This window comes from Peromyscus californicus, unplaced genomic scaffold, assembly GCF_007827085.1.
Source record: "Peromyscus californicus insignis strain IS unplaced genomic scaffold, ASM782708v3 Scaffold_7__1_contigs__length_154581171, whole genome shotgun sequence".
In the NCBI taxonomy this organism is placed as follows: domain Eukaryota; kingdom Metazoa; phylum Chordata; class Mammalia; order Rodentia; family Cricetidae; genus Peromyscus; species Peromyscus californicus.
Window position 1 is genome coordinate 81,377,844 of NW_026294595.1, and position 26,769 is coordinate 81,404,612.

General features: G+C 38.9%; 1 protein-coding gene across 3 annotated transcripts in view; it reads left to right on the forward strand.

The window, feature by feature from the left end:
* Positions 1-26,769, forward strand: part of Dcdc1 (doublecortin domain containing 1) — a 402,669-nt gene that overhangs the window by 232,143 nt on the left and 143,757 nt on the right. For all 3 annotated transcript variants that reach the window (XM_052722390.1, XM_052722391.1, XM_052722392.1), the window contains 3 exons: positions 7,175-7,235; positions 13,981-14,115; positions 15,549-15,706. In XM_052722390.1, coding sequence (XP_052578350.1) covers positions 7,175-7,235; positions 13,981-14,115; positions 15,549-15,706 — 354 coding nt within the window. The remainder of the gene's footprint in view (positions 1-7,174; positions 7,236-13,980; positions 14,116-15,548; positions 15,707-26,769) is intronic.

A 26,769-nucleotide genomic window follows, 5' to 3' on the forward strand; every position in this document is an offset into this window, starting at 1 on the left:
TGTCTCATTTGCTGTCAGTCATCTTATTCATAGTCACGATAGCAGGCCTGCACTTAGTTTTTCTTCTTTAATATGCTTTTTCTGTTCTGTGGATCGGACCACCAGTGGATGAAAGGCAAACCAGCAATGGCATTACCAAGCGACCAGAACACTTTTAAAGTCATGAAAAGACACTTCATTCCAAAAGGCATTTGGAACAGCTTACAGATCAATAGAACCAAAGGTGCTTTTCGGACTACCACTGAAAATTGATGCTACATTTTAGGATATATGGGAAAGACATTTTAGTATTAAAATACCTTTCTAGCTTTTCTTGAAAACATCAGTAGCATCAGACTTACATTTTGTCATTACACCAACCAGGCATGAGCCGAGTGGTCCCGATTACACATACACACTTGTTTGCTGTATTCTCGGCCATTTCCTAAAGTGGTGTCTTCACATAGCTTCAGCCTGTTCCATGCATTTAAAATACTTGTCTGGGTCTTCAAGGCTTTTGAATCCACAGCCCTTGTTTAAGAGTCAAGGGATTAGTGGGGATGTTGAAGAGTGTCTGTGGTGTATTTTGGTCTGTGGTCTTCCGAGTCAGAATAAACAGGCTAAATTCTCTACCTTGCAGGTTTAAAGGATCTATAAAGAAGACTTCAGACTCTCATGGGATGCTATCCAAATGATATCATCTTTATTGTTTTCTTTACTTTGGTATTACTATTTCAGTTGTAGCTATATGCATACATCTGATTTTTAAAAGTTACTTAAGTCTTGTTGGATTTGCAGTGATGAGTGGTCAATATTACCAAGACAAGTTAACACACACAGGCTTAAAGTCATCTCTGAACACATCCAAAGAGTATAGCTGTGTAACTACAGACTATGGCATCAAGCTGACCAGAAACTCTGTCATAAAGCCAGGAATAGACAGAACAATTGCCTGTGTGTGGTTTCATAGCATGTGGATGGCTTGACTATTTCACTACATTAACAACGGGGTGGGGGACTGCTGCTCTTTGTTCTCTGTATGGATTTTGCATTTACCCTAGGTAGCACAGGGAGACACCAGAGTCATCTGAGGCTGGAAAAATGGATTTGTGACCAGGAAGCATGACAATCGTCCTCCCTCTTTATTATCAACTAGGAAATGATGACGCTTTCTCCTGAACTGTGGCCATGGGCTACCTCCGTCCTTGTATCTACTATCTAATAAGTAGACTATTTCAGCAGATGCACAAATGGCTGAAAGACTGCTAGTTCAATATCTAGTCAACTAATACCTATGCCACTTAAATAGACACCTATTCATCAACAGTCAGTGGAGTAGTAATTGATAGACTTGCCAAGACATAGTCCTGAGTTTCCCTCACAATATGAGAACCTGAAATGAAATAGTCTCAGGAGCTACATTCTTTCAGAAAAGAAAAGACTCGGAAAAGTTTCCACTCCTAACCCTCCCTTCACAGTAGTGGTGGAGATGTGCTGATAATATCAACGTCATTATGATAAATTTTATTTCTAGAAGCCTTGGAACCTAGATGATCTACTGAAGGTCAAATCAAGGACTAGAACTAAGGCCTTTTAACCTCAATTCAGCTTCTGTTATATTTATGATATATTATATCATAATATATTTATAATGTATTTACTGTCTCAAGGACAAAGAACATCTCCATTTATCCCCCTTTCTCACCATTGATGGTATTTATTGCTACTATTATTGCCTTTATTTATTCCTGGAAAGCTTTTGAGTTTAATGTTTATTGACCAAGAAAGGAAAGTCCATCATATTGTCCTATAAATTAGTCTAATATCATCAACATGCACCATTGCATGTGAGATCTAAATTTAACTTTTAAAATGAGTTATTTTAGTTTTAATTTTGTGTATGTGTGTGTGCGTGTGTGTGTGTGTGTATGTGTGTGTGTGTGTGTGTGTGTGTGTGTGTGTGTGTGTGTGTGTGAATGTCCATGCGAGAGCAGCGGCTGGAAGAGGGTGTTGGATTATCTAGCACTAGAATGATAGGCAGCTGTGAGCTGTCACAGTGGATACTGGAAACTGAATGTGGGGTTCTCCACTCTTAACCATGGAGCCACCCCCCACCCTCTAAATTTGACTTTTAAACAATATATAAAATTTCTTGAAAAATAAAATTCAATTTTATGCATAAACTTTTTGTTTTGTGAGTAAGTTGTTACACATTAGACTGATAGCTTCTCATCTTACTGACGTGGCACATGTCAGTTTTGTTTTCTTAATGACCTTGATAAAATGTAAAGGAATTATGTATCAATTGGAGGCTCCCCATAGGAAAGCTGTTAGCAAACTCTCAAGTCTTATTGATGATATAAAGCTACATGTTTCTACTAAAATTGACTAGGCACATGTGTGTGCAAACCAAGTTGACTAAACATGACAGAAACTAGGAAACTGGCATTCCTTTCAGAACTGTTTCTCAATTGCTTATCCAGGTGTATCCTATTGTCTTTAACACCAAGACGGTCTTTCAAATCCTCTAAACAGCCAAAAAATCATTTGAAAACCTTTTCCCACAATGGATTTACTATGGATTTTAGGGTACGAACATTCTGATATGTTTTATATGTATCTATTTGTTAGAAGAGAACTCTAGTCTCCTGTCCTGTACCTAGTAGTGGAATTATCTCTGAGCACATGCATGGATTCTGTTTCTATAGTTGTCTGACTGTGGGGATCTTTCCTATTATGTTTACTATTCTTGGAGAAAGGTGCCATGATTTAAAAAGCCAAAATTAAAACCATAATTTATTCCAGGCAGAACTTTAAATTTTATAGGTTTGGATAGTTAGCATTGAAATATTAATTACTGATCACAGGTGAAGGACTTTGAAAATTTATAAACTTCATTTGATGTTAAATATGTTCACAATAATTTCTGCAATGGGAAGGATGGCCTGTAAGCAATAAAAGTACACTGAGTTCTGACTCATTACAAACATGATCAAAAATTGATTACAACATAGCATATTTCCATCAAAGTAATCACTGTTTTAAATTTAACTTAAATGTCTTATTTTTAAAAATAATTCATGCATGAGTGTTATATTTACATCATTTCCTCTCTCCCCCACTTCAACTTGTCCTATGCTTTCTGAATCCTTCTCTTACAGCTATTGTTGTTACACACATACACGCATGTATTCATACACACATACAACCGCAGAGTCTGTTGGGGTTGCTCATATGAACACGTTTAGTACTGACCACTTGGGGGTGGATAACCTACCAGGGGACTCATCCTTGGGGAAAACTGGTTCTCTCTCTCTCAGCAGCCATTGATTGTCTATAGCTCTAACTGGAGGAAGTGGGGTGGGTGATACAGAAGGAGAAAGGGACCAAGTGACAAACAATCTAGGGAGGTTTGAAAAAACATGTGTGTGCTTATATAACTTTTTTAAATGGTTACTCTAGTCAGGAGGGGTGGCACACACCTTTAATCCCAGCACTCAGGAGGCAGAGGCAGGCAAATCTCTCAGCTCTAAGCCAGCCTGGTCTACAGAGTGAGTTCCAGGACAGCCAGGACTACTCAGAGAAACTGAGTCTCAAAACACCAAAATAAATGAACAAATAAAAAAATAAAATGTTTATTCTAACAGTGTAGAAGTTTAGTGAATTGTACAATTTTGTGGTCTGGTTAATTTCACTGTGTGATTTTTTTTTTTATTTGCAATGTGTTTTTTAGTAAGAAAGTTTAAAATAAAAATAAAGAACATTTAAAACTTCTAAATTGATAATCTTTAACCAACAATATTGTTTTTTAAACAATATTTTTCTCTATTTAGTTGTTAAAATATGAGCATTGTCAGTATTGGGTAGAAAATCCCAACATGAAACTATTTGGTGAGCATTTTAACATAATTATATTAAAATATTTATGCATGTATTGATATGTTAAGTCACTGAGATTATATTCAGATTATAACCAATGATGCTACAATGTGAATATTATTACTCCGCTTGAAGTGATGTAAAAATGGCTAGTGTTACAGGCTTCTAATGGAACTGAGACAGTTCTGGGCTGGAGGTCAGGGTCTGAAGTCTAGGACCCCTGCACACCGCCTGTGGCTGTCATTCTGGCCAGCCCACCTTACCTTTCTGTATCTCACTTTATTGTCCATGAAGGAAGATGAAGAGTAGGGTAACTCCTCCTCAGTTCAAATCGAAATTTCAGTCTGTGCACTGTCTCTAGGATATACTGTTATTATCAGGATGATAATTTTAGTTTTAAGCCCTAATAAATAAGACTGATAATAAGACTAAATAAGAAAGCTTCTTGTTTGCTTTACTAACCTTTATGGATTATTATACAAGGAACTCTAGAATAACAATGCTCCTCAGAGCCTCCATCACCCACCTGAGGCTAAACTGAGCAACAATTCAGTTGGCTTAATGCTTAAAACTGGAATTCTTGTTCAGGGAGAATATGCCTTGAAAATTAGTTCATTAACATTTTTATGTAAGCATTAAAATGTTTTATGTTTTCTCACATCTGTGCTCCCTCTTATCCATTTAATTTCATTTTATAGGGCTGGGATGCAGCTCAGTCTAGTAGAACACTTGTCTGGTATGAATGAAGATGCCTAGCTCAGTCCCCAGCACCTCGATAACTAAGAAAGGGAAATAAGTCATTCTCTTTAATCGTGTCACATTTCTCTTATTCGGCCCAGTTTTCTGGAACAAATCTTTGGCCAGCTTCTCTAGCCGCTACTCTGTAGCTGTGGTTACCAGTTTTCCCTTTATAATATCTTTGTATAGGAAAGTAAACTACTTCTTTACTGTATAGACTTCCCTTCTGATATGTGAGGATTCTTTTTGTACCGTCAGTTTTTTTTTTTTTCCACAGACATCGGCTGGCTGTCCACCCATGCCATTCAGTTCGCACATTGACATGGAGTTGTTGTAGTTAGTGTTAGCTTCCACAGGGTAAGGCCTCGGTACCAGCTTCAGATGTCAGAAGTGCAGATTCAGTAACTGTGAAATCGGCTTCCAGAGCTTACAGAAACACTTACCAGCATTTGCTCACTTATATGCAGGATGCACAAAGGCAGCGGGTAATCAGAGACACACAGAACCGTGGCTGGAAGGGTCCCGGTTTCAGGAACTTCTGCTTTGAGGAACCCTGTACATCAACCTCCGGACACATGGGTGTGCTCCCAAACCAAAACCAGCATAGTTTCGAATGGAGGCCTGATTAATTGGTAACATAATTTCCAGTATTTTCCTTCTCTTCCCAGAAGTTGGGAGTGAAGAGAAAACTCTAATCTTGCATCATGACTCAGTCTTTTTAAGCTGGTGACCAGCTGTCATCCTGGAGCCCACGAGACCTGCATCATTAGAGCCAAAGCTGTTCTGACACCCAGAAGGTTCCAAGACATTTAAGGAATTCTGCATCTAAAATCCGAGGCAGAATCAATCTGTTTCTTATTATTTCACAATTACAAATATTGTGTCTTCTTTCCTTACTTCTGGCATCATTACAGTTCTGTGTTTCCAAAGTCTCATCCAGAGACCACATTCGTCTGTATTTCCCAAATTCTTTTGACTAGAATGGCACAGAATCCATGTGGATGCAGCTTGCTGGACTTGAGATTCAGGACCTTCAGCATCAAACCTCTGAGAACAGGGCCTGGCAATGCACGTTGCTAGCAAGCACTCACTGCAGCATGGCTTCTGTGCTCTTAGCTGGGTGTGTGTGGAGGACTCGCGTGCTAAACTGATTATGATTTACAATGAACTTCAGAACATACTAGCTCCTGATACCTCATATTCTCAACCTCTGATGGGTCTGTCAAAACTCCGAGGCAGTAGGAGAAGTCCTGTTTAACATCCTGTTACACTTAATTGAATTCATTTTGTCGTACTGTTGTAAAGTTTCTTGATATTAATGAATACATGATTAGTTAATTAGGCACGATTAGCTTCATTACACTTCATGTTTCTTCTCATTCAAATTTAGTTCAGAATATATGATTTACCTTAACAAAATTCCTCAACCATCTCAGAAGAGCTGCATGAGGTTCCTGTTTTTTTTTTTTCATGATATTGTGTTCTACACCATCATCTTCAACTTTAAACACAGTTAAGCCATTCTCCTTTCCTCTCAGGAAGGATTATTTTGTGGGGGGAAGATGTAGAAATTTCTATATTTTTATTCTCCTCCCTCCCTCCCTCCCTCCCTCCCTCCCTCCCTTCCTTCCCTCCTTCCTTCCTTCCTTCCTTCCTTTCCATGAGGGTCGCTTTTTCCTCTCTGTCTGTTGGACACCAATCCATGAAACAAGGGGCAGAAGCGATGACAAGAGCTTTGTAAGGCCTGTGAGCATGACAGAGATAGGCCTCCAGGAGATAACTTGAGTGAATCAGTTCAACTTTATTCCAGAATATAGGGAATATATAGGGTTGGGAACAGTAGCCAGGGAATCACCTAATTTGGATTAAACAGCACACTCCTATCACAAAGCTCCTGGTACAAGTCTTAGCTATCATTTGTGGAAACATGGTCCTATCATAATGTCCCTAGCACAATGTCTAATTACCATATGGGCAGCAGGGGGAAAGCTTCTGCAGAGAACTGTGGCCAGGGTCATACTAGAGATAAGTGAGGCATTCAGGCCTAAAGACAGTCTCCAAATAAGGTCAGGTAGAGAAAGGGAGTTGGGGGATTGTCCATGTTGCCAAGCTTGGAGAGAGTTGCCAGGCCATGGCACACTGCAACATCCAACCAGCAAAGCCTCCCACTACTTTCTCCCCCGCCTCTCTTTCTTCTTCTTTTTTTTATTGAGTTCTTATGCACCCAGCGATTATAGACATGGGTTGTCTTCCTGCCCCAGCGATTATAGACATGGGTTGCAGTGTCAGCCTCTACAATACTTTGCTGAATATATTTAATCTCTAAAACTCCTAGTCAATGTTGTTGTTGGAAATACAAGTATTTCACACACACACACACACACACACACACACACACACACACACACACACACACCACATCACACACAGGGTTTTGCGTACCACAGTGCTGCAGCAGTAGAGTGAGGCAGGTCTATTGCCAGATTATATGAAAAAGTGACCAACCATTTGATTTAAAACCCAGAACTATTTCTGTGTGGAGCAGAAGCAACAGTTTTTATTCTGTTTTCACTTGCAGACATGAAGGAGATGAGTCCCAGAAGTGGACGTTTGGAACAGATGGCTGTATTTATTCTAAGGTAAGGACTGGATAAGCCACAACTTTTATTCCTTAGAAAAGTTGTTCTTAGATTCATGTAAAATAAACTGTTTTATAAAGAGATTCTGTATCTGCACAAATGATATTGCTTTCTGCTTTGAAACTGAAATTTTAGTTTAACTCAACGGTTGCCCTGGATTTTTTGTTTAATTTTAAAAAACATTTTTTCAAAGTGAAAATTAATTTTTCATAATCTATTGACTCAGTACTTCAGAGTTTGTTTCTTTACACTTTAAAATAAGATTAGTTCAGTACATGCTTGATTTTTGGACCAAAGGATGAGGTGTTGTCTTTAGTAATAGAGTTTTGCCTTCAAGTTCTGGTGGGCAACCAAGTGCAATTGTGGGAGACTGTGTTGTTTGAGGGTCTCTTGGCAATCCCTGGCCAGCATCTTGAAGAAAGATATACCCCATACCTGTGACTGGGCTATTTGACAGTCTAAGATTTCTGGGAGCATTATCCCCCATGTGGGGGTATTCCAGTTAAACTACTTTTAAAAATACGATTTGGGGACTGGAAAGATGGCTCAGCAGTTAAAAGCATGTGCTGCTCTTGCAGAGGACCCAGGTTCACTTCCCACCACCCTTATGACAGACACCTTTAACTCCAGCTCCAGGTAGACCCAGAACCTCTGCCATACGTGAACACCATCAATCATGTGCACACACTGCACACACACACACACACACACACACACACACACACACACACAGAGAGAGAGAGAGAGAGAGAGAGAGAGAGAGAGAGAGAGAGAGAGAGAGAGACAGAGACAGAGAGAGACAGAGAGAGACAGAGACAGAGAGAGAGAGACAGAGAGAGAGAGAATTAAAAATAAAATTAAAGAACACATTTTAGAAAGCTTATAGGTTTCCATCTAGTTGTATAAAACATCCTTAACATTATTTAGTGTTTCCCTGATTGCTAAGGATGCTGAATACTTTTAAAATACCTCATAGTAAGTCTCACTTCCCATACAACAGATGTGGAACAAACCAAGTTTCAGGTCCACCTTCATCTTTTCTCCCCAGTACATGTGCTTGTGATTTGTATGTGAAGTATCCCCCAAAGGTTCATGTGTCAAAGACTTGAAACCAAGTTAGTGGACCATTGAGAGATGATTGGAACATTTGGGCTCTAACAAAATTAACTGATTGATCCACTGATGAATAAAATCAAACCAACTAATAGGCAGTGGTAGAAATTGGACAGGTAGGGGCCGGGGCTGGATACATCATTTTTCTCTTGCAAGGTGTGCATAGTGCTAGCCTTTCCCTCATCCTACTCATGCTCCTCTCTGGCTGTCACAAAGTGAACAGCTTTCTCCATTATGCCCTTCAGCCTTGATTGTCTTCCTCACCACAGACTCAGAGACGTGGAGCCAAATGACTATGCACTGAAACCAAGAGTCTAAATCATCTCACTCTTCCCTCTGGTTGTTTCCAGTGTTGTCCCTGTGAGCAAAGTCCTACTAACACTACTCAAGTACCCCCCCACCCCATCCAGTGTGCAGCTTCTGTCCTCACCGTGTTTGTGTCTGGTCCTCACAGGAGCATATCCCTCCAAGCAGATGATGCATGCTTGCCTACTTAAAACACAAGTTAGTTTTAAGTAGGTTTAGATTCTAAACTTCATTAAAAAAAATACAATCACTGATTTTTCTATAATTATTATAAATTTTCAGAGAGAAACTATTTATTAATGAAAGCATTTCAGTCTTTGAAACATTTGAAATTTCAACTAGCTCCACATTTAGTCATATCCAAGTTATTTCCATATATTTAAAGATAAAGTGGAGGATAATTTGGTAATTATCTGCAGCTGGATCATGAATTGTGCTCATGCCATTTTGTTTTTTTAAGGATGGAATTGATGCTATAGGATACTATAAATGTATCTTGGCTCCAACACTTCTTAGCTGTGTGGCCTTAGGCAAATCACCTAACCTTTCTGAGCTTTACATTCTTCATCTGCAAAGTAGCAATATTAATGCTAGCATTGTGAGCATTTGGCACAGATCCTGGCTTAGAACAGCTAATTGGTAATTTGCAGCTAATAATGATAATAACAGGAAATTTTAAATACATTTATTGCATCTTATTTTGTTGTTTTTACTTGGATAACTTTTCTTTTTGATGTCAACTATTTCTTTACTCACTTGCAAAAAGTAATAAAATCACATTTTGTCGATATTCAACTAACTACAGCTAAATTAAGTATTTAAATTTGAATATGCACACAGAAGAAAAATGTACATTGAAACATCTAACTCAGTGTAGTCAGTATAAGTAGGTAATTTTAGAAGCATAGAAATGAGGATAGAATCTGTATAAGAGAAGACTGCCTTTGAGCATGTAAAAATTAAAACCTCCTAAGCTAATAGTAGCTTAGGCAAAAAGCAAATAAGGAAGCTGGGCATGGTGGTCAATACCTTCAATACTGGAAATCAGGAGCCAGAGACAGATGTAAGTTCAAGGCCAGTCTGGTCTATGTGGAGAGTTCCAGAGCAACTAGGGCTACATAGAGAGATCCCATCTCAACAAAACAAAACAAAACCAAAGAAAGTAAATAGTAAGTAAGGAAATATGGAAAAATCGTTGCAACATCAGCATTGGAGAGTGAGATCACATGTTAATATATGGTAAGTCTGACATTTCAACAGGAAAGTTTTAAAACCTTTGATAGAAAAAAGGGCAAAGGACATGAAAACAAAACACGTTGGAAGAAAAATTAAAAGAGCCAAGCTAAATAAAGCATGTGATCTCACTAAAGAGTCAACAACTGTCAGAAATGTGGTGTAATATTCCTCTCATTAGAGTGATAGTAAACCTGGGAATCTCCAGTCTGATGAAGGTATTGGGGGCACACACACCTCACCTCTGATCAGCATTAGTTTTTTTTTTACTGTGTAATAACTTACCTTCAAAGCACAGAAACTTCAAACAGCAAACATTCATGATTTCATGGGCTGAGAATCCAAAGTGGCTTCACTGTAGTTATCATCATCATCATCATCATCACCATCATCATCATTATATGAGTATATTGTCTGCATGTTTGTCTGTACACATCAGGCATGCCCAGTGTTCAGGGAAGCCAGAAGAGGGTATTGGAACTGGCATTATAGGTGGTTGCGAGCCATCTTGTGGGTGCTGAGAATCAAACCTGATCCCCAGGAAGCATAGCTAGTGCTCTTATTCACTGATCCATCTCTCCAGCCCCTCACTGGAGAATTTAACTCAGAATTTCTCATGAGAATGGGGCCAATATGTCAACCAAGAGCTTCAGAAGTCTGTGACTGAGTCAAGATTGGGAAGTCAGCTTCTGAGCATGTTCACACTTACTGCTGCCCAGAGGTGTTAGTCCATCACAGTGTGACCTCCCCCTACAGCACCGTTCATAATGTGAGCTGTCATAACAAGAAAAGAAGTAGGGGGAAATACCAGTATTGGTGTCTCTGATAAGGTCATTTACCACTTCTGCCAAACTCTTTAGGTCCTATGCTGGCAAATGAGGAAAGCGACTATACAAAGGAATGAATACAAATGGTCCATTATTTCTGGGGGTCTGTTTGGAAACATAATCAAAATGATTTTTGAATCATCCTCACATTCCTTTAATTCAGAACTCCCACTTACAGCTGTTCACCCTGAAGTGGGAGGTACACTGGCAGACCTTGAAGCATGTTCATGATAGCATATCACTTAGGTGTGTTTGCATTATACCAAAGAAATACATGTATAGGCAGAGATGAGGACTGGAACTTTATCTACAAAATGGATGATGGCATGATAATTTTGTTCTTCTGGTTTTCTTTGTCCCTCATACTGAAAATACAGTCTCTTGTGATTGATACTTTCCTGTAGAAACAATATAGAACAATCTCCTTTTTTGCTTGTCATGCTCTCTTTAGCTGGTGTCATGATTATGTGTCAGACAGTAAGAACTTGCATAATAAAAAAGCAACATAATACAGTAAGTGTGATATAAATCTCAAGATAACGTAAAAATTTTTAAATCTTAAGCTTTCTTGCTAATGTTTTAGGTGAACTTGGAGACTCGAGAGTGTTTTTTCAAGGTTGTGAGCATGTGGACTACAGAAATTAACTGTTTTCTTTTTAAATCACCAAGTTGTGTATGAGTAATATTTCTGCACAACAAAGGTTACTATAAAAACATAATAACACATATGGTCTCTTCAAATTCTTCTTTATTCTAATTCCCAGAACTATTTATATATATATTCCCAGAAGTTATTATGTGCATATTTTCACACATTACAGGGTTCTCATTTAAGTAATAAAAACAACATATGTTATTCTTGAATAAAAACCTCCAGCAATTTAGAACTGAATAAAACATAAATGAAAATATGGGCAGAAGGCATATGATGACACATACTTGCAATTTCAGCCCTTTGAAGTGGAGATAAGAAGATCAAGAGTTTAAGGCCAGCCTCAACTACATAGCAAGAGTGAGGCTAACCTGGGCTCCAGGGTACTGTCTCTAACAAACAAAAACCAAAAGCACCTCTCAGTAATATTCAAATATTCATATCAACACTGATATCATATAATTACTAGTTAATTAGATACGACATAACACACAGCTGTACATATGATTTTGTGATCATAATTTTCTTTTTGATAGCATAGGATGACCATCTTTCCATGTTTACATCCATATCAATGCTATTTTTAAAAACTTACTGGAGATCCACATTGAAGCAGATATGTGCCATGCTGCTGCAATGAACATGCTTGAATGTATTTGTCTGTTAACTCGGAGGGAATATACCCTTAACATTTTGACAGTCCTTGACTAATCCAACAGAAATTCTGTTCACAGTGCTTTTAACTTGTATTTTTTCTCCTCATTTATTTCTGTGTCTCTCCTTTCTTCCTCAGCTTACTGGTTTAACCTCTGGGCTATCTCTCCAGCCTCTACTCACTCACTTTCTTAAGCAAAGTTTAAGGTTGAAGTCATTCACTCTCATTTTATTTCTAGGACAGTATAAAACAGTCAGTGCCATTAGTTCTTTACTGAACTCCTCTTGGTATTTTTTGTTAGAACCTTAGTCCCACACTTTACAAAATGGAACAAGAACCTTGTGTAATAATTGAGAGAGTACACCTGGACTTTCTAGATTAGTAAGTAAGCTGGTAACACTGAGCATGGCAGTGACTTTGCTGTGACTATCACCTCATCTTTAACGTGGGCACCTTAATAGCAGCTATTTCAAAGCCTGTTGCAGGGATGAAGAGAAGAACCTATGGTCATATGGACAGCCATTTGATACAGTGACATCTTGGAGGCATACTAGAAGGCAAACTATCCTAGAGTTCATGGAACAGCAAAGATGTACAAGCCAAACTAAAATGCTCAGACCACAATTTCCTCCACCAACTGGGAACAAGGGAAAATGCACATAGAAAGAGATAGGTAGACAATGCACATAAAATAAGCTGCAGGTGGGTGGAAGGGCCACATCCCCTAAGTCTTGTTCTTAATGTCTATAACCTCTGTCTGGGCTGCATCACTCTTCCCTGACAGTGAGAGCTTGTGTCCAAGCACACTTGGCCAGTGATGGTGTTCACAGGAAGCTCAATGAACAGATGGCAGATGATCCCAAGTGAGAATTAGCAGGGCACACCATGTGTGGCTGGTTCAGCAGCTCATTCTTATTGTATACCCTGTAGGCTGTTTTTATATTTATATACCCAAAATGTTTGCTGCTGTGGTTGCTAGCTAAAATAAATCATGGCTCTTTAGTATCTGTGTTGCCTTCTCCTTTTCTTTCTTTTTTTTTTTTTTTTGGTTTTTCGAGACAGGGTTTCTCTGTGTAGCTTTGCGCCTTTCCTGGAACTCACTTGGTAGCCCAGGCTGGCCTCAAACTCAGAGATCCGCCTGCCTCTGCCTCCCGAGTGCTGGGATTAAAGGCATGCGCCATCACCGCCCGGCTGCCTTCTCCTTTTCATTCCATGTTCACAGACAATGCTCTTAGTCTGTGTCTGATATGTATAGACTGTCTCCACTTCACACAGCTATTTTATTCCCATTCTGTATTCCCTTGTCTGTTGTCTAACAGAATTGAGGACTGCCAAGCCATACAGGAACTACATATTTTCCACATGTACATACATGTTCACAGTCATATTTTGAGAATAGAAATGAAAATTGTAGTTATTGGTATGTGAGTTTTTGCATATATATGTGCATGTAGTGCTCATGTTGGTATGGGTGTACGTGCCTATACATGTACATGTGTGTAGAGGGCAGAGAGCAACTTTTAGTGTTGATCCCACCTTGGTTTTTGAGATAATTTGCCCACTGGCCTGGAGAACACCAAGAAGGACAGGCTGGCCAACCAGCAAGCCCAGGGACCTGCCTATCACCAACCATCTCCCCTGTGCTGGGATTACTAACTCTTGCCACCATCCCTGGATTTTATTTTCTCATGGGTTCTGGAGATCAGTTGGATCCTCATACTTGGATGTACTCTATCAACACAGCCATTCTCCCCGGGCCTAGGTATTCTCATAACTGTGTAAAGATAAAGATAATCTCCCTAGCTAATGTATCTCCAAAGTTTAAAAAACAAATTGTCAACCAAAGTGATTTGACATGAAATTTGTTAGCTAAGCCATTTTACAACTAATTTACCTACCTCAATTTCCAATTGTAGCATACTAGGCTGGCACTGTATTTAATTGTTTCCTTCTTTCCAGGCTTATCCTCAGTTTGTCCTGACTTACCTGGAGGACCTCACTGCTCCAGTGGATGTGAGCCAAACAGAGGACCATATTCACCACAGAGCCTGGACCACAGCTCATCAAGAACACGGCAAACCCTGTGTGGAAGAGGTCAGTGTGGTGGCCAGAGGCAAGACAGAAACAGACCTCTAAAGTATATCTTGAAAAGGGAATAAGTATTCTAGTTGTTGCTTTCAGGAAACAAGCACAAATTCTCATGACAATGCTGTTGATTGTTTAAGTCACAAAATGCTGTAATGTTCTTTTTTTTTTTTTTTTTTTAAAGACCTATTCTCTGTGTGTGAGTGTTTTGCCTTCATGTTTATACATGGACTGTGTGTCTGTGCCTAGTGCCTATGGTGACCAGATGAGGGCACTGGATCCCTTGGAACTGGAGTTATGGATAGTTGTAAGCTGCCATGTGTGGGTGCTGGGAACCAACCAAACCCAGGCCCTGTGGAAAAGCTCTGCTAGTGCTCTGTGGGGCGTTTACCCACCAACCCCATAGCTCCCCAGTGTGCTCTTGAGTGCGAGCAGCAGGAAATATTAGATAGAAGGATTTAGAGTGTGGAGATAAACAGATAGAAAATACAGGATAGCCTCAAGAGGGCCTGGAACCTACTCCAACGGGCCCTGACTGTCTCTGCCCCAGGGTATTTATAGAGTCACCAAGGGGTGGAGCAAAAGACCTCCCCCCAGCACAGCCAAGTGTAGAAGTAACCGTTTTATTCAATAAGAAACACAGAACCAATGCAAAGAAGAAAGCCAAGAGGTCAGAGCTAAGAGCTAAAAACCTTACCCTTCCTCTCACGGTGGTCCTACCTCTCTAAAAGAGACCTACTTCCTGTGTGTCTGTCTTTATAAAGACTTTCTGTTGTACCTTCTCATTGGTTGTAAACCCAACCACATGACTGCCTTGTCACTGCCTGTCTGTACAGACCTCCAGGTCTTCTATGGTTGGTATTGAGATTAAAGGCGTGTGTCTCCATGCTGGCTGTATCCTTGAACACACAGAGATCTACCTAGCTCTGCCTACCAAGTTCTGGGATTAAAGGCGTGTGCCACCAACGCCCAGCTTTCGCTATGGCTTGCTGATAGCTCTGACCCTCAGGCAACTTTATTTATTAACATACAAATAAAATCACATTTCAGTACAAATAAAATATCACCATAGCCAAGTGCAGACCATCTCAGACACCTGCACTCAGGTCCTGCTGGGTAAAGCCACAAGGAACCTGAAAATGGGCTCCCACAGTGCTCTTAACTGCTGAGCCACCTCTCCAGACTTATACTGTAATATTCATAGGCACATTTATATTTATATAAAATTGATGCCTATTTATATAGATATTTTGCTAAACAGAGGGTGATACCCTGTATTGCACATAGCATTGCCTTCATTTGTTCTGACTGCATAAAAGATCCCATGCTGTAGAAAAACACAGAGAACCAGGAGCCTCTCAAGGTTATGTTTTGAGTACATATGTCATAAACATTTCCACTCAATGAAAATTAACTACATCATTCTTATGTCTCATTACAAGGGTTTGCAAAACCACACCAACAGTCCTTTGCTGAAGCAGCTGTCGGAACCCTCGGATTCTCAGGATGTGCCACGAGGCTCTCTAGAGGGGACAGGGCAGCCGGCAGTGGTACTGCTGAGAAAACTGGAAGGGAAACCTCCCAAGGCTCCTGCTCAGAGGTAGGGCATCGGCAGAGCGGAGCTTTATTGCTCAATGACATTCGACGTTTTCCTTCAGTTTCATGTAAGATGGATTTCTTGAAGATTGTTGAAATATCTCAAAAGCCCCTTGGCTTTCAATCATAGTAGTTTCAGGGTCACATTTGATGAAGAGAGGTGACATTTATGGGCATTTTGTTGAAGGCTGATGTATGTAATCATTTTTGAGGATACTTAGGATGGATTGCAGTTTTAGAATCTCACTGAAACACACAGAAATAACATAATTAAGCAAAGGCAATACTGAGCATCTATCCAATTGTGAAAGTGCCTGCAGGTCTTTGAGAAAAGCAAACACAGGCAATCCCTTTGATTTTTCTACAAAGAGTACATTGTACTTGCATCTGAGGGTACTAGATGGCCTTCTATAGTGACACTTAACACATTAACCATTTCCATGGCCAGAGGGGAAGTGGCATCCATGGTTTGCTAACAATTCCAAATTATTCCGGGTTGGAAAATGAAACTATTTTTCACATTCTCCTAACTTACCCTGATACTAACATTTATTATAACTATTGTTTTACTGGTTGACGATCACTTTATAAGCTGCAATTTAAATCTATACTTGTTTGCAATGACTGTCCAGTCACATGATCTTAAAGAAGTAACACCATTCTTACACACATTGATTTAGTTTAATGCCACAGTAACTTTAATTCAGTAATCCAGATAGAAGTGTCATTTGTATTAGAAAGAAAAAGAACAATTGACAACTTTGTAAAGCTGGGGGCTATTTTACATTCTTAAATTATATAACCCATCTCAAGTGACTCTGTCTTTAGCTGATGATTTCTTATTTGGATAATGAGATTCACAAAAAATACCAAGTTTCCTATCTTACTCTCCGACAGTGTGAGGGTTTCCTGGATGGCATCAGAGTTCGGGTTCCAGGACACTTCCTCTCTAGCACTTAGTTTTTAAGCATTCCCAAGTTTCTCAACTCTGTGATGCTCTATGGCATGAGTGCAGGCTGGAGCCATATGGCCTGGCCACTCTCCACAGCATGTTTGGTGCTGTTCTTGTGTCATTGTGGTGAGAGACCCTTGGGAGCAATCTTCAGTGTTTTTATCTGAAAGGGGAACTCTAGCAATACCAGGACACCTGGGGATGTGTTGACATTGCTCTGTGAAGCTACCATTGGTTTGTCTTCCTAGACTCACACAGCCACATCTACTGGATCTTTCTTGGCAGAGCATTTGGGTTTTATCATCTTGGGCTTTAGTTCTTGTCCTGGACTCTGGAAGAATAGATTGCTTCTGTTTTCAGTTTCCTGTCACGCCTACAGGATTTTTTTTCTTCCATGCTAATCCCTGCCCTTGTGGTCATTTATTCACTCTCTGTTTTCTGCCTCCCCAGGTTGGAAGTATTTTTCTCTGAAGGTACGGGCCTCCACAGGTTAGAGACTGGCCATCTCCACTCTGATGTTGCTTTGAATTCCCCAAGATAATACAATCTAATAACTGAATGTAGGAGAAAGGAGCATAGTAACAGAAAGAGTGTCACCCCATCCTCCTGGCCACAAAACATAATGTTAGCTAATATACTGTATACTGGAATTGTTAAATTTGATGCGGTAATTTTAAATGTCTAGGAAATCAGTAACACTCACTGAATGGCAGTTCTAAAAATGTTCTGAAGACAAATAAGGTACAAAAGGATTTTAAACATGCATTAAACCATGGTCCCTGCTCATCCATTGTCACAGTGCAAGTCTCCTATGGTCACTTAGGGCCCAAATATTTCAAAAGAAATTCCAGAAATAACCAATTCACAACTTTTATTGGATTATGTTGTTCTATTTTGGTTGTTATTAATTTAATTTCCTATTATGACTAACTTATAAATTAAACTTTAACATTGGTACAATGTGTATGTATATGCGTCAGTGTAGAAAACATTGATATATAAAGTTTAGCTATAAAAATTTGTTTTTAAGTGTGTGTGTGTGTGTGTGTGTGTGTGTGTGTGTGTGTGTGTGTATGCATGAGCACATGAGAACAATACTTGCAGATACCAGAGGAGGGCATTGATTCCTTTGGAGCTGGAGTTACAGGGAGTAGTGAGCTGCCCAATATGGGTACTAGGAGTTGAACTTGAGTCCTGGGAGAGCCAAACAAGCCCTTAGATGCTGACCATTTCTCCAATCTCAGAATTTAATTCTATACACTTTCTGGAACTCCTATATTTAGACTTGTGGATTTTGTCAATAAGAATTTACTGGCAAATATATCTGTAATTTCCTGTAGTTGGAAGTTTTCCTGTGTCCCACCTGGTCTATAACCACTCAGACCCAAATGAACACACAGAGACTTCTATTAATTATAACTGCATGGTCATTAGCACAGGCTTATTACTGACTAGCTCTTATACTTAAATTAACCCATAATTCTTATCTGTGTTTAGCCACATGGCTTGGTACCTTTTCTCAGTTCTGCCTTGTCATCTTGCTTCCTCTGTGTCTGACTGGTAACTCTGACTCAGCCCTCCTCTTCCCAGAATTCTCCTTGTCTAATTATCCTGCCTATACTTCCTGCCTGGCTACTGGCCAATCAGCATTTTATTTCAACACACATCAACAGCATACAGAACAACATTCCACAGCAATTTCCTTTCAATAAAAATTGCCAAACAACCTTTTCTCCAAGGGCATCACTTGGAGCTTCCCACTTTTGTTCTTAAGAGTTGAAGGACTTTCTACCCCTCTCCCCTCACAGTCAACCTCCGCAGATCCAGTTCCAGTTCATTTCTCTCTGTGTTATTTATTAAAACCCTCTTAAATAAACAGTACAGTACTTACAGTGATCACTTTCCTCTCTGTGGGAAAAATTAGAATAGAGTGTGGTGTAGAATTTATTGTGTTGGTGACTTTGAATCCTAGATGGTCTCATTAGACTTGTGAGTATTCAAAATATGAGAATCAATGTCTTGTATTGTGTTATATACATATATATATACAAAACATATATTTATGCAAATATTTACATATAAACATATATAAATATATGTTTATGTATATATAGTCATACATGCTTTTCTCAATGTTAATTCAATTAAAGCAAAGCTCATTGCAGATAATAAAGGAGTGTTATAAAATTACCTGAGTTGTGAAAATGGAAAACTGAAAGGAGGAACTAGGTGGAGGAATCTAGCTTTATATCCTCTAGAAGGATGGAAGATAGGAGCCACAACAGTCAGCTAGTGGAAACAAAGGGAGATTGGTCCATAGTGTCAGATAATATGTGAAATTAGTACAGGTAGCATGGGCTAAAAATAATGACATCTGAGGCTTTGGGACCTTATTGAGTGATGTGCATGTATTATCATTCAATAATTTATACAGTTGGTAAACAGGGGACTGACTCATCTATGTTTCATTGATGAGAACACTGACATTGAGGCGATTTACTTTTTTGAATGAAGTTTCTCAGTAATTTAAAGCAGGACAATCAGCGTCCAGATTCTGTTCTTAGCATCTATCATGAATGACTTAACCATTCATGCTCTTGTCATACCTATCATTTCAGATCTCAGCTTTTCAGATGAAGTTAGCATTTGAACTGGGTATCTTGAAATCCGGATTGTTGAATAAGGTAGAGGAATTTGGAAAGGGAATAATGAAAGGGGCCATTTTCCACGAAGACTGAATAAGAGGCAGAAAACTTTAAAAGACCAAATCCCAGGCTTCCTGTTGCATCCAACCTTGTAGGTCTGTAGTCTAGAGGCCCTGATTTGCAGAAGCCTAACCTTGAAGCAAATCATTTTCAAAGTCCTTTCCTAGTCATGTGACTATAACTTGTCATAGATAATTTATGCTTTAGTGATTCAGCTTTGTACATATGAATTTTATTAAAAGAAACTAATAGCTGCTGTTTGGTGGATACTTACCATGCAACCACTGCTATTCTCCATATTTATTCTTATAGCATCAAGAGAGATTGACTTGCTTACTGTTCTCATAACCTGATGATATTACTACTTTCAAAATCAATGAAGTTACAGAAACAAATTCAAAGTATCTACATAATACAGTTTTGAGGCATATTATAATATCTCTATTATAGAGGAGTAGGATTCAAACACAGAACTGTGTGAATCTCTAGACAGCCCTTTTCCTTACCACCTTTATTTATTTATTCCATACCAATATGTCTGTTACTTTTTTAAAAGTAGGTCAAACTATTGCCATTTTGTTTTGTCTGTTCTTTTTAATTTTATTCTTAAACAAAACTCACATTCTTCCCCACCCCATAGTGCCACACAATCTAAAACAATAACCAAGAACTATGTCCTCCCTCCTAGAAAGTCATTTCAAATAATTCCTATTTCCAACACTCAGGGAGATGTCTGACTGTTGATCCTTTTTTCCATTGTGACAGGGGGAAAAGTCTTTTTCTCATTGAAAACGAGAGTTCTCTTGTCATAAGAGGTCCTAATGCAGGATACTAGTTAATGGAGGATGTATTTTCTTGTTTGCTCTGCTGACTGACCCTTTAGCAAAATATTTTTGTGTTGTATACACATTTGATTTCAAGTTTAATCCAAAATAAAATAAACGTCCTTGTCATCTTTAAGTATCTGGAATGTGTTTGTTTACATTTGCTTGGCCAGAGGACCCCCTTAACAGTATTTAGATTGAATAAGAGGTGGAGAAAGAGTGGGGCAGCCAACAAAGCATGGTGACCCAGCTTGTCACCCAGTGACCTGTGAGAGGAGAATAATGAACTGTGAGGAGCTGTCAACTTAACTGTTTCTGACAGTGTGCCTTTGGGCACATCTGTGTTAGTGGCATTGGAAGGGCCTTTGTTCTTTTCCCACTAGTGACTCTGTGAGCAGTGAGGTCTCTGCTACTGTACTCAGAGCAGCCCCTTCCTTCCCAGGGAAGCGAGCAGCTGCCATGGACTGCACTGACATCTCTCTTCATGACTCAAGTTGGCATGCACTTCATTCTTGGAAGAGACCAGACATTCAAAAGTACTTTGATGATTTTTCATTAAAAGTGTACTTTAATGTCTCACTAACAAAAGGAGTGAGTTATAAAATATGTTTCGTGTCATTCTCATTTTACTGATGAAAGTAAAGACAGACAGGCAGTTGTTACTGGGCTTTAAAATTTTATTTGTAACATTTTCTCCAAGATTTAAGACTCAAACATCATATTTAAATAAATATAAAATAGGTAATAATCAACGTGGGTTATTAAAAGCATTTCTACTATAGACAGTTTGTGCATACTTTGCTGGGAAGAATATTTAGGCTAAAATACAAAGGTCTGCTCTAATTTTTGTTTCACATTTTCCACTGGCAATTTAAAAAATAAGTAACACAATAGTCTCATTTGAAAGTTAATCTGGATCTTACAATTATTACAATCATTAGGAAAGGCAATTTACCAAGAAACAGGTGTTTCTGATCCCCAAAGAATAGCCAGTGTTCCCATCACAATAAAGACAGCCCATTCTGAATGAAGAACATCATACTTAAGAGATTTGTTTAAATTAGAATCAAAACTGCATTTATAAACTAGAGTTTCTGAGTCAGTTTTAGAGCCTTGTTTACATTTTTACAATTGCTATAAAGCCCATACTCTCACCACAATGAAGTCTGGCTAGGATTGGCATGGAGTAGACAGTGAGCATTTGGTGCTCAGTTGATTGGATTTGTCATTCCAAGAGAATATGAATCCCAGAATATTGCATTGGTCAATTTTTAAAAAGCCTTTTCTTCCCCCTGACAAAATAAAAAGAAATGAAGCTTGAAAGAAATGACATGATTTTTTATTTTTGTCTGTATTCAAAGTTCTTTCTGTAGCACATCTGAGATGCACCAACTAAAGGAGATATTATAGTCTCTTGCTTTTCAAAGAAAGATAAATTAATAGTAATGAGAAGTTCTCTAAGCAGACAAATCATGATCATGTTTATATAATTACAAACTGTAAAAAAACACATATTTAAACTGAAAGAATCATATTATGATTTTCTTGAGCATTCAGCAGCTTATGATTTATTAGCCTAGTAAGTCATTTGTGTGGTTTACCACATATTCGATGATAATCTGTAACCATATTATTTGCTTTGGACCATCTTCCTGTTTTCTTCAGTAAACATCAACACAAATTCTCATAGAGCTAATGAATAAACAGGTCAGTTTTGGTAGTCATCAGAATCTGCTTTTGGAAGAAAGTAGATTGTTCAAATTCTCACAGATTCATTCATCTAAAATGCTTACCAATAATGATAAACTTAAAGAAATTGATTATGATGCCACTGTATCTAACTGTGATTTCTAGGAGTAAAGTCCAATATTAGATCACTCTAGTTCAGAAGTGCTCACCTTTAACAGGTTGCCTTTAGCCCTTTTGTGATTTATGCAAGAAAATTTCAGAATGTGAGTTTCTGTTCTAGAGATGTGAAGCCATACAACTGTTTCCTGATTAGAAATTCAAATGCTTTGATATTGGCTGAATTCGATGCCTGTTTGGAGTTTACTATTTTGATTGGGGAGGGGGTGTGGTTCCACACTCACATGTGCACATGAGACAGAAAGGTCAGTGTCAGCTGTCCTCCTCTATCTTGTCCACTTTACCTTGAGACAAGGTCTGTCACAAGCTGGAGCTCATTGATTCCACTGGGATGTCAGGCCTGTGAGTCTCAAGGATCTTCTTCTCCATGCCCTGCTTTATGTGGGTTCTGGGGATCCAAAATCATGTCTTCATAATGAGATATCTTCCCAGCTCCGAGTTTTAGTAAACTTTTCTAATGAAGTCCCATATGCCCTCTGTGAATTAAAATTAAGAGTATGAGTAATATAATTTCACTATTTACTTGAAACAAAGTAAAAAAAAATCAGGCATTCAAACTATCAGATGTGTGTACATTGATATGCTTCAGTTCTGAAATTATCAAAGACTTTCAAGTCTACAGTCTAAGATTAACTTGCATCCTTATTTCAGACATGAATTACCAAAACCTCCAACTAGTTTGATTAATTTCTGTTTTTCAAAATGTAGTCTTCATCTTTCAGTTCCATTTAGTGTTGTCCTTAGGATTATTTAATGGTTGAATGGGAAGCACTACTTTTATCTTCTTGAATTTTTAGCTCCCAATGAACATGTATAGGTGTTTAGGGGATGTCTCAGTGTGTGAAGTGCTTACAAGTACAGGGACCTGACTTAGATTCCCAGAGCTCACATAAAATCCAGGGGAAATGGCATATGCCAAGAATACAAGTGCTGGGTGGGGAGTAGAGGCCAGAGGATCCCAGGGATTTACAGTCAGTCACTCTAGATAAAATGGTGACTTTCTGGTTCAGTGGGAGACCTGGATTAGCTGTGTAGCTCAAGCTGGCCTTAGCTCCAAATTTGCCTTTGAGTGCTTGGAATCCAGGTGCACACCACCATGCTGACACTCAAATACTGTGTAATGTAATCACACACATCCCAGGGGAACTAAAAATACATTTTGAATGGTATTTTATAGTACACTGATATTCAGCCTCTGTTCAGTAAGATGATTCTTTAAAGGCAGAAATGTTTGCAGTTGCTTTAGATCTGGCACTTAATAGTAACACTAACACACGTGAGGATCGTCGCCAGCTGGGGGAACATTCTGCTTTTAAATGGGTGAGTACAGTATACTTACTCAGCCAATCTTTGTATCCTAAAGTCATCTGTGTCATACAACAGAGCAATCAGAAGAGAGACTCATGCTTACAGGTTCCTGGAATTGGGAGAGGCCTCTCTGGGACCTTTTTCTTTTTGAGATTCTATTTATCATGCTGCTTCAATCTGGCAAATAGCTTCTTCAGAGAGTTTCTTAGTTTAGCCTGTACCTGCAGAATACCTGGGAATCACCAGGCAGAAAAAAAGAACTTGTAGAGTATACCTGCATACACAACACCACACACACACACACACACACACACACACACAGCAACCACATTGCATCACGTATCTAGGCAGCCATCAAAGAACAATGTGCAGATTGGGTCAGAGCCGGATGTGCTCCCCTGGAGTTGAAAATGGGGATGGATTTAGCTTCACTAGAACCACGATGTGTGATATCCTAGAGAGATGTGACCAAATATCTACTCACTCCAGACAGGACATCTGTGACAGACAGCAGTAGGGAACCACTGAAGCCCAACTTGGTTAATCAATGAATTTATTTCAGCTACTAAGGAGAGCATAGGTGAGGGGTTACTCACAGAGACAGAAATGACTCAAAGGCAGCTTTATTACAAAAGGCTGCCCAAGCATGCATGATGGTTCATGAAAACCAGAAACTTAGAGCTCATGTCAATAGTTTGGAGAGTGCTTCTTCCAGGCAGTTTAACTTGTCTGAGAGTGTCTCTCAGTAGTCCTCATATAAAAGTTTGGTAGGAGGAGCCTAGTGCATCTGGTCAGTTTCAGGGTCTTCCTGAAGCTTTTGAGTTGTTTACTTCTTGAATTTTTAAAGAACTTCCCTCCATGATGGTATGTTTTATCTAAGAGGAAATTGTTACCTAACAGACATGCCTGGGAGAGGGTTGGTTCTCAGGAATATCCAGAGGTTGCCCCACAAACAGATATACCCATAGCAGTGTCTTTACCATATCGAAGATACTTTGATGGATGTGTTTGATATCTACATGTTGTGTACAAATATTTCAGCAAACCAGAATGAAGTAGTTGTAGTGAGGTGAAAGAAATTTGAGTAGATTTTTAGTGATGTTCAAACTATGCTTTGTAGCAGGATTGTGGACTCAGTGTTTTGCAGCTAAAACATGAAGGAATGAAAGGCTTTCCAGTTCCCAAGAAAAATTGCATAGGTTGTCCTTTATTTAATTTTTCAGAAACACATTTCAAGGACAACTTTGACACCTGACATACCTGACAGGACCTGCTTATTCTGAAACTTGGTATAAGAAGATAAGGTGCTTTGCAGTTCAGCACAAAATTGTGTTTGTGGTTATTTTAATTGTGTATATTAATATTTCACAATTTTCTGTTTTACAACATATAAACATGTTTTCATGATGCCATGTTTCACCACCTCTTAAAGTGTAATGAATAATTCAAAGTCTAATAAATTTAGACGATTTGTCCAAGGTTGATTAAAAATCTCGAGTTTGTATCTCATTCTGGTATTTCCTCATCTGCCATGCCTAATATTAGAATATTAAGAATATTAATAGAATTTAGAATATAAGAACACTTAGAATATTGCTGGCAAGTGTTCCTCATCAGGAGTCCTTGGGGCCAGAAATTATAAACTTCAGACCTGGGAAAAGGGAGATTTGAACTGTTTGCATGTGTACAAGCTCTCTTAAGAAAGAACCCAAGGCCGGGCGGTGGTGGCGCACGCCTTTAATCCCAGCACTCGGGAGGCAGAGCCAGGCGGATCTCTGTGAGTTCGAGGCCAGCCTGGGCTACCAAGTGAGTTCCAGGAAAAGGCGCAAAGCTACACAGAGAAACCCTGTCTCGAAAAAACCAAAAACAAAAACAAAAACAAAAACAAAAAAAAACAAAAAAAACAAAAAACAAAAAAAAGAACCCAAGGTCAAACATAGAGCTCATTTGTGGTTCATATGTATACCTTAGACATCCAATATTTTGGCATAAAAATATTTTGATTGTGACATATCACTTCAGGTCAGTTGTAAATTTTCCACCATGTTGACACTCAAAAATTTTCAATTTCAGATTTTCGCATTATAAATGCTCAACTTGTATCATTTTAATTTTATTTTACATTGCTTAAGGGAAGAGGGGTGTGTGCAGAGAATTAGAAATGGACAAGGATGTAGTTACTATCGTGAAAGGTGAGATTTGTGAGAACGAAAGTATGTCTGTGACTTTTGCTTAAAATGAATAATTGAACAGGGAATTTGGTAGCAAATGTGGGAATGAGGTTTAGTTTTTCTGAGTTCTGTTTATTGACAGACAAACATGAAGTCTCATTGTTCTAGTGCTCTGGCACCATAGTGAGTCTTCATGAATGTCATCTAGAGGCATAAGATGAAGTAGCCAAGAGCCACACCACACAGGTACAAATGCGATCTCTGGGCAAAGTGATTCCTCAGGTGGTAGCTGTGAGGATGAAATGAAATAATCCATGATGTCACTTGATAACAGAATTTAAATGTGAGGGCACAGGCCGGGGAGCAAAATTGCCCTGGCTTCAAATTCTTCATAGCTATGTGCCCTCAGCCTAGTGGCTTAGGGCCCTCTGTTTCCACTTGTTCATTTGTAAATTATTAATAATAACGGCACCAACCTTCAGGACTAAATGAATCGATATTTATTCGGTGTTTGGGATGGTGCCGGCATGAAGACAGTGCAATGGAAATGCTTGTTAAGCGAGTGGGTACTTAAGAACAGTCCTTAGCACACAGAAAACGTGGTGGGATATTATCTGGAGCAGTCCCTGCCATGCTCGATCAGTTTGTTTCATTTCCCTCAGAGCACTTCTCACTGTCTAAAATCTTCTGTTTATTTATTTGTTATATCCCATTTGTCTACCTCTTGAGAACATAAGCAGTGTGAGGGCAAAGAAGATATCCGGGCTTTTTCACCTCTGCAGGGTGCACTGAGAACCTGAAATATTGCCTAATGAACTAGTGATCAAAACCAACAAAATAAGTGCCAATCCCCCTGAATCTGAGATGTAATTCTTTTACTTCCAATGTGATGTTCCTACATGATAGTACCTCCAGATATTAAGTCTTCATTGCTCATTAATCTTCAAATGTTAAGGAAAAAGCTTACATCCTCATCAAATATCCTTGGTTAGCTATGCTAACTTGACATTCATGAAATGTGCCAGACCACATATCTATTATGCTATAAATTCTTTGAGCCAAGTATAATTGAGTTCTTTTCTCCATATCCACATGAATGGGTGACACTTTACATTAATTCCAGTGCGGTGGGTTTAAAACTGAACCCCAGAGGGAGTGGCACTATTAGGAGATGTGACCTTGTTGGAGCAGGTGTGGCTTTGTTGGAGGAAATGTGTCACTGTGGAGATGATCTTTGAGGT